We start from the raw sequence: 15,511 nt of genomic DNA on the forward strand, positions 1-15,511 counted from the left end.
CCAGCCTAAGCAAACTAGACTGTGTCTGAAAAATGAGCACAAGTATACACACCCACATAGACACACACAATCACCATATAAACCAATGAATTCGTTTCTCTGATATCTTAGTGCTGTTGGTTTTTATTGTAACTGAATGATGAATTAATAAGGATTAGTTCCTGTATAAGCATAAAGCATCCTTAGACACAAGTATGCATGAAGTGTCTGTCAACATCTTCTTGAAGGCCCCCACCAGGGACCCTGAGTGGAGTATTTACCTTTTGAATATGTGTATCATCCCAGAATGGCTGAGTTTGCATCCCCATGAGTGACTCTTGGCATCATCTCTCATCACTGATTCTGAGGCAGTCTGTATCACTTCAGTGGGAAAGCTACAGACCCCATAACTCCACTAGTCAGGAGGACCAGGCTCATCAACAGGATTTTAAGTTGGTAGTCGACTTTATAAAAAGAAGCTCCGGGGCTGGAGAGATGGCTCAGTGGTTAAGAGCACCGACTGCTCTTCCAGAGATCCTGAGTTCGAGTCCCAGCAACCACATGGTGGCTCACAACCATCTGTAATGGGATATGATGCCCTCTTCTGGTGTGTCTGAAAAGAGCAATGGTGTACTCATATACATAAAATAAATAAATAAATCTTTAAAAAAAGAAAGAAATTTCAGTCCACTCTCCATCTTCATCTGACACTTTTATTCATCCTATTATAAAATATCTCCTTCCATGAGAAGACCTTTATCACTGTACTTCTAAAAACTTCCAGCCGGGCGTGGTGGCGCACGCCTTTAATCCCAGCACTTGGGAGGCAGAGGCAGGCGGATTTCTGAGTTCGAGGCCAGCCTGGTCTACAAAGTGAGTTCCAGGACAGCCAGGGCTATACAGAGAAACCCTGTCTCGAAAAACCAAAAAATAAATAAATAAATAAAAACTTCCAACCTACTTTTAGAGCACCAACTGGGTACCAGCGGTCCTTTCTGCTTTGTTGGGGGGCTTGGGATGTAGCACAAGAGTAAACTCACTTAACATGTGAAAGGTCCTGGGTTTGACACCCAGTGCCAGGAAAACCAAAGATTTTTTGGTTTATTTTCCTCTCTTTGGAGCTGATGTCATCATTGCCCTGCCACCTCAACCTTGGAGTTAAGGAAGAGTCATTCAGAGAAGTCAAGTCACTTTCTAACCCACGAATTGAGGTGTGCACATCGTATCTGCTGTCTCTGTCTTACAAGGAGATGCATTCTTTAACCTCGAGGGTGCCCGACCTGTATCTTCCTGGGAGCAAACACGGAGCTTGCATACAGCAGATACCCGTTTTGCAAGCATTTCTTCAAGTGATCATGGGCACTTTGGGTCACTGTCCACTCCCTGCCTTTGTTCAGATCAGAGTTTTGAATGAAAGAGGAGGTGGGCTTCTCTTGGGGGTGACAGGCTTCAAATGTCTCCAGACAGTCTTGTAACTTCACAGCGGCAGTTCTGGTCTTCTGGCAGCATCTCTACAGATGTGAAAACCCAAGAAACACCTGCCTCAGGCAGACCTGAGGAGGCAGAAAATAACTGAACACATCTTGGGTATGCTTTCTTATAGTTTATAGATAAATATCTTTTCTGCTTTATAAAGGAGAAAATATATTTCAGCATCTAATTTAGTAAGCTGATATGGCCATCATTATTTAGATTCATTTGAGGTTATCTGTGGTAGAATAATGGAGTGGGGGAGGGATGGATACCCACACACACAGAAAAAGAGAGAGAGACAGAGACAGAGAGAGATTGGTAGATTGTGGTGGCATCAGAATAACCATGCAAACAAATCACCTCATCCCAGAACTTAATCGTCCCCGTGGTTCTCGGACCTCCTACCTTGCATCTTTGGCTGAAGCTTTTGGCTGACACAGGGAAGTGATAAGAACTCCTTGAGTTACCTGATTTGTTTTCTTCCTTAATCAAAGCCGCAATCCTGTTTATATCTGAATTTGTCTTCTCATCTGTCTTGCAGCGGAAACGAAAACAGAGTGCCCAGGATGAAGATGCTGTCAGCCTGTGCAGTCTTGACATAAGTGTAAGTTCAGTTCTTTTTACCTCCCGCTCCGCCCTCGGCACACCACAGCACCGACTTTAGTATGAATGTCATCTGTTATCACGATGCATGCTTTAAGTGGACGTCCAGCTGTGGAGATGTGACTTACAGGAATTTTTTGGTCTTAATCTCTTCTTTATTTTACTGGAGAAAGTTGTATAGCCAACTTGAACTTCAAGCCAATGTATTTATTGCCTATGTATTTTCTCTCAAAATGAATTATAAACTTAGGCATCTGGGTAGCATCTAGGTTAATCCCAGTATGCATTTTGAGACACCGGTTCAAGAAGATAGATAGGGTGTTTTTCCTTTGGGAGGTGGGTGGAGTCCGTGGCCTGGCCTGATTCCAGCAGCTGGATGGCCCAAAGGCTGGAAGAAGATTCTTGTAGTAGGTGAGTGGGTCTGGGTTCAACAGATCTTAGTCAAGATTCTGTACTTAGCATTCATGTGCAGTGATTCCTCATCTGGAAAATAAGGCTGAAAAGACCCCACCTGACTCGGTGAGTGAAATGTAACAACGAAAATGAGAATACCAAACATGACACCTGATGTTTGAAAAGCGCCCAGCAAGCCTTAGCTACATTGTGTCTGTGTGCAAAAGCACAAGCTTGCAGAAGAGGCTCAGTGAGTTGATGGCTGAGCGCTGCTGATGGCACAGGTAGGGAGCCCCCTTGGATCTCCTAGATGTTTCACTTTGCCGACCTCCTGTGCGTGGACTCTGGTCTTATGTCTGACGCAACCGAGAAGCCTCCCCGGGTGAGGGCTAGAATAAGACCTCAGGCCTCCCAGGTCCCTCCTGTTTCTTCTTCTTAGATGCTATTTGGGATTGACTCTGTGCAGTGTGGATCCATGTCGCATTGTGGTGGTTCCTACAGAGACTGTGAAAGTACTCTAAGATGTGTGAAGGCTTGGCATCTTCATTTGGTTAGACAGGGGGTCTTCTAAAGCCATTGTGAAAACCAAAAACTACTTGAATATAAATTATTATTCTCATTTAATGCCACTTATTTGCCCAATATGAGCAATCCTCTTTTAGCTATTTTTAATTATTGTCAAATTATGTCAAGGCTGATGTAACAGCCTTGGTGGAGTGATCCTTAGCTAGCTGCTAATCATGTTCGTGAGTGTCTTTATTTCACCATATGGTGTTTATCTATCCTAGTCTTTTAGACCATCAGATTGATGGAGTTGGGCTAGTTTACCAGGTTGCCACGGTAACAAGATAAAGAGATGTTCTTCTGGGGTTCTCTTTATTCATTGGATATTGTCTTATTGACAGGAAGCTATGGGACTTCTCGCATCAGCAGTAAGATTTATTGTGTGTTTTAGTTTGTGAAACTTTACCTTTATAACTTTTAGGATCTATAGTGTTTTTGTTTGTTTGTTTGGCTGTTGGTTTAGTTTACTTTAAAAAATATTTATTTATTTTATATGAGTGTTCTGTCTTCACATACACTGGGACAGGGAATTAGACCCCACTACAGATAAATTTTTAGCCACCATATGGGTGCTGAGAATTGAGCTCAGGACCTCTAGAAGAGCAGTCAGTGCTCCTAACCACTGGGCCATCTCTCCAGCCCAATCGCCAGACTCTTCAGCCATCATGCAGATGAACAACCTCCCTGAGGAGCAGAGCGAGACTTTTGTCCGGGCATTTCTAGCACTCTGTGTCAGCCTCCAGTCTCCTCAGCTGCAAGCTGGTGTGTGTTTTTCAGGGATGCCTGTCTCCAAGTGTTTTTTACCTGAGAACTGCTGACCTCATCAGAAAGGATTACTGGCAGTTTTAAGTTTGATTTAGTTGTTGTCTTGATGGGCACCAATGGCTTTGTCTCCTTATTCAGACCACCTAGGTCTCAGGTAATGAATAATTTCTAGATAATGACTTTCCCCCTATGCAATTACAGATGTTTCCTCTTATCTTGCTAACTCATGTATCATGCTTTGTCACAGTAATGAGATTTTGTAGAAAAAAAAATAAACTACCCCATTTCACTAATAGGGCTATCTTAGGGGCTTAGCTATTGTCGGGCTTATTTCTGATTTGCTTGACTTTCTCTCTAAGTCTTGGCAAGCAGGCCTCCAGAGCCTAGGCTGGGTTTCCTCCATTTGTTGCCATATTACAATAATTGTCCAAGTTAGCGACCTGGAAGCTGTTGTAAGGGCTTCCATGAAATTGCCGTGTTGCAAGTTCCACCAATCCTTAGAGTCAACAGAGCTGACAGGAAGTGTGAAAGAACCAGGCATGGCCAGGAAGGAGTTTATCACTTTAAACCTGGTGCCCCGTGTGCACTCAGAGGAGATGAACTAAACTGAATAAAGTAGTGGGTAAAGCCACCCCTGAGAAGCCGGTTCACCATAAATGCAACCATATCTAAATATCTAAGCCCAGTGAATAAGTTATTCTGATAAGGAAGTGGTCTTTATCGATTGACCGGTTTAGGCTTTAAGGGACTATGTCTTTGTGCTTTTAAGTGACAATGTCCAGGAGAGTGCTTACAGCAACAGTCCTGAAGAGGTGGTGGATCTGTTGTTGCTATTTCATAATTTTGCACCAAACTGGCCAATAACCTGAAGACTCAAATAGTCCCCCTTGCCTCCATATCAGGGACTGAGGCACGTATCAGAACCGGCTAAAGAGTTGTTTTGTGCCTATTGCTCTGAATAAATGGAAAGTGTGTGTGTGTGTGTGGTGGGGGAGGTAGGTTTCAATTAGTGGCTCCTGGTGGTGTGTGTGAGGGGTAGTGTGTTAGGAACTTCTCAGTTTTAGACTTCCTAAATGATGAGGCAGCACAGGATGTGTGTGTTGAACAACAAGTTGCTAGATAAGAGGGGCATCTTTTTGGGTCAGTAGTCAGGTTCCATTCAGTCAGCATAACGCTGGCAACACGGCCTGCTTTTGGTACTCACTCTAGAATGAGAGGTGTGGGGGCGGGGGAGGTAAAGAGGAAGAGGGACAGAGAGAAAGACCTCTAAGGAGTACCCCCTTTAAAGAACCATTTGTGATGTAAAAAGCTAGGAGTTTTTTTTCACCGGTGAATTCACCCATTGATTCATAAGGATCTGTCAGGCATGGTGACACACATATGCAGTCAGTCCCAGCATTTGAGTTTGAAGCTAGCCTGAGCTGTAAAGCAAGATCTTAAATCACATGTAATTCTGGGGTATTTGTAGACTCCATCCAAGTCCCTTCTTTGAGAACTCCTTTTACAGGGGACACTAGAAGGTCTTGAAGCCCAGGGAAGGATGACCTGCCTACAATGAATTGTTATCTCGTTGGGACTAGAATGTCTCCAGAGTTGACAAAATAATTGGGGTCTATTTTTCCCTCACCACTCGAACTGATCCATCGCCTGAGCCCCCAGCTTCCGGAGAGGATAGAACAGAAACTATTTCAGAAACGAAAAATTAAGGCAGCGTATATTTTTGAGAACAATTTGCAGAGTGGAGAAGGCTCCTGGCAGCCACCTCCAAATCTCCTCTCACGTCATAGGATATGAGTGGGCTGCTGGTGGAGAGATAGATTCTCCCACTGCAATTTGCTGGTTTAAATCCTGATGGTTGAGAGATGCCTGAGTGGGGAACTTGGTGAGCCCTTGATGTCCTGTGAAGGCCTTGGCAGGAAAGCCAGCTGTACCCTAACACAAGAACTCAGCTCAGCCTGAGACAATGAGCCCTGGGCTGGACATAAAAGCAGCCCTCGGTGACAATGTGCTAGGAAAGGTGGGCCACTGTTCTCTGTAGAAATGTAGGGACAGAGAAAGAGTAGAACACTTGGCAGACCCACCTCCGAGCAGCTGCTGTGCTTCTACATGTTGCCTTCCTATCTATCATCACAGATGACCTTTATGATGTTGGCATGGCTCAGACATACAGAGTAGAATACCATGAATGTGAAGCCTGAAATGGCAGGAGTGCAACAGAGGAGATACTGTTTGAGCTATAGAGTATTTGCAAGCTTGACGTGCCATCAGGTTTGACACTCGTTGCTGCCTTCTGTGTCCATGAACTCACTGTGCCCACATGGTCCTGAATGCTCTGTGTCTCTATCAGTTCCCTTCTTCGACCCTGTGAGTCTTGGGGTTGAGCCCTGGTCGGCAGGCTTGGGAAGGCAGATGCCTTTACCTGCTGAGGCATCTTGCTGGCCCGTAAGCACATACGGTTTTAAAAACAGATTGTGACACACATTAATTCAGTTTGGGACTTTTCACTTACTATTTGAGAGTGCGTCAGTGTATCTCACAATATCCCTTAAAAACATGGTTTTTAAATAACTACATTGTCAAATGAAGGCACCAAATTCACTCAGCCTATTTTTTTTTCCTTAGGAATTTATGTAAGCATAGACTTCCTCTGTTATAAATAATACGGACGGGCATCCAAGAATATGCCTGTGTGATCCCTTTACTCAGCAGGATCAAGTCCAAGATGTGAAATTCCTGGCTCACTGGTTGTATCCCCTGAGCAGCCATATGTTCCTCCTGTCAGTGGGAGGTGGAAGCCTTGCTAGAGATGCTGAGTGCCTTCTATAGAACCCGGTGGGAGTGGCACATTTTCTGCTAGCCCAATCTCTCTTCTCAAGCACCACCTTTCCCTTGATAAGTCTGTGAGCTCGTCCCTCTGCTTCTGAGGGCCCTCTTGGCTGGCGATAGGAGCTGGTACTGATACTTCCTTTTGATTCTAATGGGGCTTCTCTGTGCAAAGAGGTGTCTGGACGTGAGGTTGGGAGAGGAGCAGGTTAGAGCTCACATCCTTCTTATGTTTTCCTTGCCAGTTTGTAGGGATTTAAGGAATACTTGAGGAGAGTGTACCCTGCCTCGGTTGTGACGATACATCTTCTGTCGTTCCCCTGTGAGGCATCTAGACACACTCAGACCTTGTTTTTTCCCTCTCCTGACCAGAGGTGAGAAAGGGGGTCAGCTGCAGCCTTCGTGCAGGAGAGTAACCTCAGGGCTCCACCCATAACGGAGCTCCTCTCTGTGTATGTCTGGAGCCTTGGCACCGGACTCCCTGCGTCCTTGTACCACCAGGTTATCCTGGTTTACCATCTTTACCTCCCAGACTCTGGAAGTACCCTCAAAGCGGGTTCTATCTGAGCCCTGCCATCCTGGCCTGGACTAACCTTTCACCTGTCTCATACATCTAGCCATTCTGGTTTTCTTTCTTTTTTTCTTTTTTTTTTTTTTTTGGTTTGGTTTGGTTTGGTTTTTCGAGACAGGGTTTCTCTGTGTAGCCCTGGCTGTCCTGGCACTCACTTTGTAGACCAGGCTGGCCTCTAACTCAGAAATCGCCTGCCTCTGCCTCCCGAATGCTGGGATTAAAGGCGTGCGCCACCACGCCCGGCTTGGTTTTCTTTCAGTTTCTCAATACTGTCAGGCTCTGCCTCATCACCGGGCCTTTGCACACACTGCCCACTATGTCAGGAGTGCACTATCCTCTTCTTCTGACTTTTACCCCCTTGGCCTTCATATCCAGTTGCCAAGGAAGACTTCCCAGAGGTTCTTGCATTCTTCCCTCTAGCCACTCCCAATTCCATGTCTCCATCCTCCTGACATCACAGGCATGTGTCCCTGTTGTAGCAGTGACCACACAGTTCTGGAATGCCTGCTTGGTTCTTAGCCTTCCCAGAGCATCTCAGAGCTCCTTACAAGGGAGTCTGTCTGTGTGCTGCCATTTTCACGTGCTCAGCAACCTGCACAGGCCTTAACCCGTAGTAGAAGCTCAATAAACATCGGATAAAGATGGGCTTAATGCCTCTTCTATTGTGTGGATGACTGAAAGGAAGGAAGAGAAACATTATGAAAGGAAAAGTCGGTGGGATTTAAAAATTCTTAGACAGAAGTCGAGATTAATGTATTTTTTCAGATCTTTAGTGCTAGGAGATGTTTTGGACTCTGATCATTCACTAGACTGTCTTGAATTTATTACAGTATATGGTACAGTCATGCTCTACTTACAGGTTTACTGGAAAGTCTATGAACTCTTAAAGGCAAACTATTACAATTTAAGCAAAGGATACCATAAAGTCACACCATGTGACAGATCTCACATGGGAGGTTTAATGGGGAGGGAGTCTACAGAGGCTGCCTCTGGGCAAGGGCGGAGGGTAGAAGGATCAGGGAGAGGAGGGACTGGCCTTTTATAAGGGGATGTAGCACAAGCACAGGGGTTATGCATCTCATAGTGACAGTGGGAATGTGTCACATCTTGGCAGCTAGTGATGATGTCTGCTGTCCCTGGATCCCTGGGGGCAGATGGTGGAGATGCCTGGTTGCTAACACATGCCTGGTTGCTAACACAAACAGTATTTGTCATAGGTGCTTCATAAACAAGTTTGGGATGAATGAATGAGTGAGTGAGTGAGTGAGTGAATGAGTCTTAGGTGGGGTTGTTTGGAAGGGTGTGTCAGAGCCGCTTTATTCTATTTTACATGCATGCATTTTCTAGTGTAAACAAGAATCAGAATGTCAGGGGTGTGAGGCCTCAATCCTGGGTCTTTCATGGTAGACCGCGGCAATCCGAGATCCATTAGACACACGTGGCAGCAGTCGCCGCAGTTAAGTGTGTGCTTGCTGTGTGGTAGGTCTGAGGTTGCCCACATTTCATCCCTTTATCTGTATTATCCCTTTAGAATGAGGCAAATGGACGTGTGGACAGCACAGCAGCCAGGCCTGCCCTCATCTCCTAGTGCTAGCGTATTGAAGGGGTGTTTAAGTATTCATATGTTCCGTGCTTTCCACTTAATGCTCCAGCAGCTCTCGGTCCCTCTCTGAAAATAAAAACATCGAGGAGAGGATCAGATAGCCGACCCACAGCCTCAGAGTCAAAGCTGTAGATTCAAACCCAGGAGAGCGCATAGCAGAGCTTCCCACACTGCCTCAGGATAAGGAAGAAAGTTGAGAGAAAAGCCTTTGGCTCCGCTGCTTGAGTGTTGGATGATTGACAGTCCGTTTAGTCTGTCACATTTGCATCCCGTGAAGCATGTGGCAGGCACACCCGTGTTTTCATTACCTGTGCCTTCCAGTTACCTGCGGTGCTGCATGGACGCTCAGATGTGTGCTGGTATAAACAGGGGAGAAAGCTTTCCTGTCTTCAGGGAACAAGGCCGTGTTCACAGAGCAACAGAAAGATTATTTTATCTCTTCTCAGAGTCCAGATAATTAAAAAAGATAACATTTTTGTTTGTTTCTTGTTGGCCATTCTGGAACTTGCTACCTAGGGAGATTAGCCTTTCCCCCAGTCAGCAGGAGGCCTTGATGAATTATGTGGCAGGCTTTAATAATGTTCTTATCACCCTGGAGACCAGGCGGGCTGTGGAGATCGGCCTTCATTAACACATGCTCATCTGTAATCCGTGGACATTTTCATTTGGGGCACACTGTTGTTCATGCTGCCTGTAGAGTCCTTTGGGCATTAGGTAGCAGGGACCCCACTTCCAGAAGGTTGTTCTAAGTCTGCCACTGACCAGTTGGACCAGTGTTAACATAAGCACATCCCATCTTTCTTTTGGCCTAGTCAATTATTATGATTATTAGGCAAAGCTGCCAAGGAACTGCATGAAGATTTTCAATGACAAAGAAACCCCATGACTTTCAGGACCTTCTCAGCTGCTAATGGCTTCAGTAGGTGCAGGTCACCCTAGCTGTCTTTTGGGGCTCCCTGTGAGGTGCTATCTGTGTGGGTCAGGTTAAATGAGAGTTCTTGAGTTCTGTAATGTCTGTTTAGATTTATGATCCTAACTGATCCTAACTAACTGTAGAAGCTTGTGCACAGAATGTGACTCCATGCCTCAGTTTCCTCGTCTGTAAAACTGAGATCATAACAGCATCCTAAAGACTGTGAGCATGGAGATGAGTTAGTTTACTGAAGAAGAATTTAGCCTCTCTTTGTAGCAAGTTCAGAATTACCCGTGCAACATTTTGAATAAGAATGGTCTCCTTGCCTAACTCCCAGGTGGCAGACACCTTTAATCCCAGCACTCCTGTGGCTGAGGCAGGTGGATCTCTGTGAGTTCCAGACCAGCCTAGGCTTCACAGAAAACCCTGCCTTGAAAAACAAAAACAAAACAAAACAAAAAAGACTGCCCCACCCCCATAGACTCATTTATTTGAATACTTAATCATTACTCACCTGGGTGTGGAAAGTCTTTGAAAGGATTAGAAGGAGTAGGAAGTATGGCCTGGTTAGGGGAAGTGTCACTAGGGGTGGGATTTGAGGTCTCAAAAACCAAGAGGTGTCAAAAACCTATGCCAGTCTCTGTCTCTCTGCCTCTTTTCCTCTCTCTATCTCTGTCTCTCTATGTCTCTGTGTGTGTGTCTGTGTCTCTGTGTCTGTCTGTCTGTCTGTCTGTCTGTCTCTCTCTCTCTCTCTGCCTGCAGGAATGAATATGTAGCTCTCACTACTTCTTCAACACCATGTCTGTCATGCCTGTCATGCTCCCTGCCATGATGATAATGAACTAAACCTCTGAAACTGCAAACCAACCACTAATTCAAAGCTTTCTTTTAATGAGACAAGCCTTGGTCATGTGTCTTCTAGTAATAAAAGAGTGACTAAGTCAACCAGCTGTCATTGCTGTTGGTACTGAATAGTACAGAATAAATTTGAGGACACTTACTGTTATTCCCAAACATATCCACAAGTAGAACAGATAGTGAAAATTAAAAAAAAACAGGATGAATAGATGTGTGTGTAGATTTTCATTACATTTATAATAGTTAAGAAAACAAGCTGCATAGATGCATTATGTGGATATTATAGGTAATATAATAGATGCAGTTGCACAATGCAGTATATATGCTATCTTATCTTATGTTTCTATACATTTTCCATACAAAGAAATGATCATGGAAGGAAGCACACTGCATTGTGGGTAGTGGTTAGGCTTGGAGAATGGAATCACAGGGATGAGGTCACAGAGGTTACTAACTTACGGCATCTTGTGAAATTTCTAGGCACTCCCTCTGAAGGGGTTTTACAGGGACAAAGTATCTTGGTGATGGGGCCAAGGAATGCCACACAAATCACAGTGCAACAGTTTTCCCTGCAAGAGATTTTGTGAGGGAGGGGCAAAATGGCTGCCTCTGAGTGGGGATGAAAAATGGAGAGAAAGACTAAGCTGAGATGGTGTGGGCTTTGTAGGGGGCATAGAGCATGCACATAGGAAAAACATTCCATGGTGGCCTGGAGTGTCGACCTGGGCTGTGAACACTGAGTCCTGAAAGGTGAAGAGGAATCTGGTTCTAGAATGTGGGACATTCCCCAGCTCCCCTCTCCCCTCAGCATTGCTTATGTGTTTATCATATGCTAGACATCTTAATATCAAACCAGTGACATTGAAATGGATTTTAAAACACTTTTCAAAACCAAATTTGTGTCAAGAGCTACATGTATGTGTCTTACTGCATTAAGGGGTAGGCAATGACAGCATATTTAACATTAACATACCTTCCGTGAGGAAGAAGGTCAAATGATATCCTCAAATGTGAATTACACTGCTGCTTGTAGAGCAGAAGATGGAACACAGGTCTCAGGCATGCTAGACAAGTGTCCAACTACTGACTTACATCACTAGCCCCAGAAATCCAGCGATTTCTACACTGTCAGCGTCACAGGCCTATGAATGTTTCCGAGTTATGGCATCTATTGATACCAGAAAGAAATGCAAATTTTCAATTGTTGGTTAAAATAAGTTGTTTTTTTTTTTTTTCTATCCAAGTTTTGAAATATTCTAAATTTTATCCATGGACTTCTTGGTAGACAGATCTGAGTATTTTAGAGTAAGAATCTATAGCTGAATATGATGGTTTGAACAAGATAGCCCACACAGGTTCACATGTTTAAATGCTTGGTCCCCAGTTGGTAGAACTGTTTGGGAGGGATGAAGAGGTGTGGCCTTGTTAGAGGAGGTGTATCACTGGTGGTGGGCTTTGAGGTCTAAAACCTCCACACTGCAGCACTCGGGAGGCAGAAGCAGGCGGATTTCTGAGTTCGAGGCCAGCCTGGTCTACAAAGTGAGTTCCAGGACAACCAAGGCTACACAGAGAAACCCTGCCTCGAAAAACCAAAAAAAAAAAAAAAAAAAAACCTCCACACTGTTATGAGTCATCTCTCTCTCTTTCTCCTTGTTGTTGTCGCAACATGCAATCTCTCAGCTACTTTCCCAATGCCATGTTTGCCTGCTTGCCCACTTGTGTGCCCGCTTGCTTGCTCGTCTGCTTGCTTGCTTATCTCCTGCCATGCTCCCCACTCTGACAATCATGAACTTCCCTCTGAAACTGTAAACCCAATAAAATTTCTAATAGATTGTTGTGGTCATGGTATCTTAGCCAGAAATAGAAAATTAAATAAGACAGGTTCGTTCCAGGTTTTGCTGTGATAGGCCTTGGTTGTTTTAATTGTTTGAGGAATGTGAAAGACTTTGGGGCTTTGGACTACTAATTTGACAGCTGTATGTGGGGCTTTAAGAACCTTCCTAGTAGAAGGAGATGATGGTACCGAGAGTAATGTGGACTATGGAGGCCCAGCTCAAGAGGTCTCAGAGGGGACAATATTAGCAACTGGGATAGAGACCGTTTTTGTGATATTTTGGGAAAGAATATGGCTGCTTTTTTTGCCTTTGTCCTAAGCCTCTGCCTGAGGCTAAGTTTGAAAAGTTTCATTTGCAGTGGAAAGTTCATGACAACGTCATAGTGACTCTGTTTTGTAGTTATCTCCTACACAGATCTACAGTGGAAGAAAAAGCAAATAGGGCAAAAAGAAATATAAAATGTACATTTTCATATGATGTAGAAAAACGAAGAGAAAAGGAGCACTAAGCAATTAAATGTTGAGCCTTGGTTTGTGTTGAAAGAGATAAGGGGGAATGGAATAAAGTGAATGGTACTGGAATGAGACGTAATCCCAGTCCAGGAAGGCCAAGGCTTCCGAAAGCCGCCAGTGACAAGCGCTAATTCTCAGCCAGCCTTTTCCTTTTCTTACTGTCTGTGACTCCAGCTCATGTTGCTGCCTCCAACAGCCAAACCTAGTCAAATCTAGATCTCTCACACACATGCCCAGAGACTTGTCTCTGAGGTGGTTCCATATCCTGCCAAGTTGACAATCAGCATTAATAATCAAACCAGCTCAAAGAGATTGTTTTAAATAAGTGACTTCTCCAAATAGTATTCAGTCGGACTTTCTGCTGTTGGTTCCGTTCTGTGACACTTCTCTCAAATCCACTCCTTCGTGGTCAGTGGGTGAGAGCTGAGAACTCTCTGAGAGGGTGCCTTTAAACAGAGCCAGCCTCACACCGTAATCACCTGCTCCAGCTGGCCAACTGTAAGGGTGCCATGATCTCCCTAGCAGATGGTGAAGCCTGCGCCCTCCTACCCAGCTTCCCTGCGTCTGCCCTTGCCTCTCTTTTTTTTTTTTTTTTTTTTTTTTTTTTTGGTTTTTTCGAGATAGGGTTTCTCTGTGTAGCCCTGGCTGTCCTGGAACTCACTTTGTAGACCAGGCTGGCCTCGAACTCAGAAATCCGCCTATCTCTGCCTCCTGAGTGCTGGGATTAAAGGCGTGCGCCACCACGCCCGGCTCCTCTCTTTTTTTTATGGTTTTTCTTTTTTTTTTAATTTTTAATAATTTTTATTATGTATTTTCCTCAATTACATTTCCAATGCTATCCCAAAAGTCCCCCATACTCCCCCCCCCCATTTTTATGGTTTTTCAAGACAGGGTTTCTTGTGTAGCCCTGGCTGTCCTGGAACTCACTTTGTAGACCAGGCTGTCCTTGAACTCAGAAATCGCCTGCCTCTGCCTCCCGAGAGCTGGGGTTAAAAGTGTGTGCTACCATGCCTGGCCTGCCCTTGCCTCTCTGACACCCACTTTTATCACAACTGACAGCTCAAGGGCTCTTCTGAAGCCTGAATCCCACACTGTGTCCCCCATGCCTCTGTGTTCTTCAGTGGCTTTGTTTGACACATCTTCCTAAGTGTCAAGCCCAGCAGGAGGCTGCTTTTCTGCCAGATCACCACACTGTCTCCTCTTCCCTATATTCTGATTATCCAACTTCTACCCATGCCTATACCTTGCACCTCAGGGTCTCCACACTCTCTCTACATAGAAAGCCAGCTAAATACTCACATGACTTGTTTCCTTAAGCTGTGCATGGAAAGGTGACTTCTGTCCTTTCACTGGAAGGAGCAAGCCCACTCCACCCTTCACATTAATATCCTTTTTTCTCTTATCTGGCTTTATTTTTTTTTCTCATAATCTTTTTTTTTAAAAAGATTTATTTATTTATTTATTTATTTATTTATTTATTTATTTATATGAGTACACTGTAGCTGTCTTCAGACATACACTAGAAGAGTGCATCAGATCCCATTACAGATGGTTGTAAGCCATCATGTGGTTGCTGGGAATTGAACTCAGGACCTTTGGAAGAGCAGTCAGTGCTCTTAACCGCTGAGCCATATCGCTAGCCCCTTTCCTCATAATCTTTACCCTCACCTGCCACGTCATGTGTATTTTTATTGCATGTCTCTCTATACTGGCATATGCCTCATTTTATTTTTCTATGTTCTAAGCATCTACAGCAGGAGCCGGCACAGACTATGTCTGAGGAACACCGGTTACATACCAATGGCTGCATCATTGCTTCATGTTGCCTTTGAAAGTTATGAAAAACAAGAACACAGTTTCACTTTGCCAGCATTTGAAGAATGTCTTTCTTCCTCTACACACACTTACATTCCTTCACTTTTTTTTTTAATAAAAACCAACAAAACAAGAGGAAAACTAAGACTGACCTGAAAAGACTTTGTGACAGACAAGGCAGGGTTTGTGAAGACAATGTAGTGCTTCACTGAGCTAGGGACCAGCCTGAAGGTGGAGGCTGCAGTGACCGCCATGTGTGTGTATGTGCGTGTGCGGCATGCCCGACATCCACACCATTGCCTTGAGGGCCAATGCATCTACTGTCTCAGCCTCTTTGCAGGTGTCTCTCAGGATAATGGTCTGCCTGGAAACTTTCTGTTACTATACACAACATTCCGTTCCTGTGTTTCCTTTTAATGCATTTAATGACATAATAACTGCCACTTACTGTGTCCGTCACATGGTTACCAGGTGGGAGAGGAGCAGAGAGCTGTCAGTCAACACTCAGGCGCTGTTTACCCACAGTCAAGGAGAGAGCAGATTCTGGGTTCCAAGCCAATGGTGGAATGCCAGCACGGGGTTTGTATCTCACTCGAGTGTGCTCTGGCCAGTCCCACGTGAATGAGACAGGGCCCTGTGTCTTGGACATTTTCATACAAGAACATTAGTGCCAGCTTTGGGGAAATCATAGCATTTCAGCAGCTGAAGGTGTGTCTCACAGCTAGATGAAGAATTCCTTCCCAGCCTCCTTCCAGGGCTCCTAAGGGAATCTCCCCAGGAAAGCAATGCTGAGACTTTGACAGG

The 15,511-nt window shown here is 44.7% G+C and overlaps 1 protein-coding gene across 7 annotated transcripts in view; it reads left to right on the forward strand.

Annotated features, from left to right (window-relative positions):
• The window catches only part of Arhgef3 (Rho guanine nucleotide exchange factor 3), a 289,379-nt gene that overhangs the window by 147,209 nt on the left and 126,659 nt on the right, over positions 1-15,511 (forward strand). For all 7 annotated transcript variants that reach the window (XM_021181453.3, XM_029468792.2, XM_021181454.3 and 4 more), the window contains one exon: positions 1,994-2,056. In XM_021181453.3, the coding sequence (XP_021037112.1) occupies positions 1,994-2,056 (63 nt within the window). The remainder of the gene's footprint in view (positions 1-1,993; positions 2,057-15,511) is intronic.

The sequence above is a fragment of the Mus caroli genome, unplaced genomic scaffold, assembly GCF_978045245.1.
Source record: "Mus caroli unplaced genomic scaffold, Mus_caroli_1 scaffold_12, whole genome shotgun sequence".
In the NCBI taxonomy this organism is placed as follows: domain Eukaryota; kingdom Metazoa; phylum Chordata; class Mammalia; order Rodentia; family Muridae; genus Mus; species Mus caroli.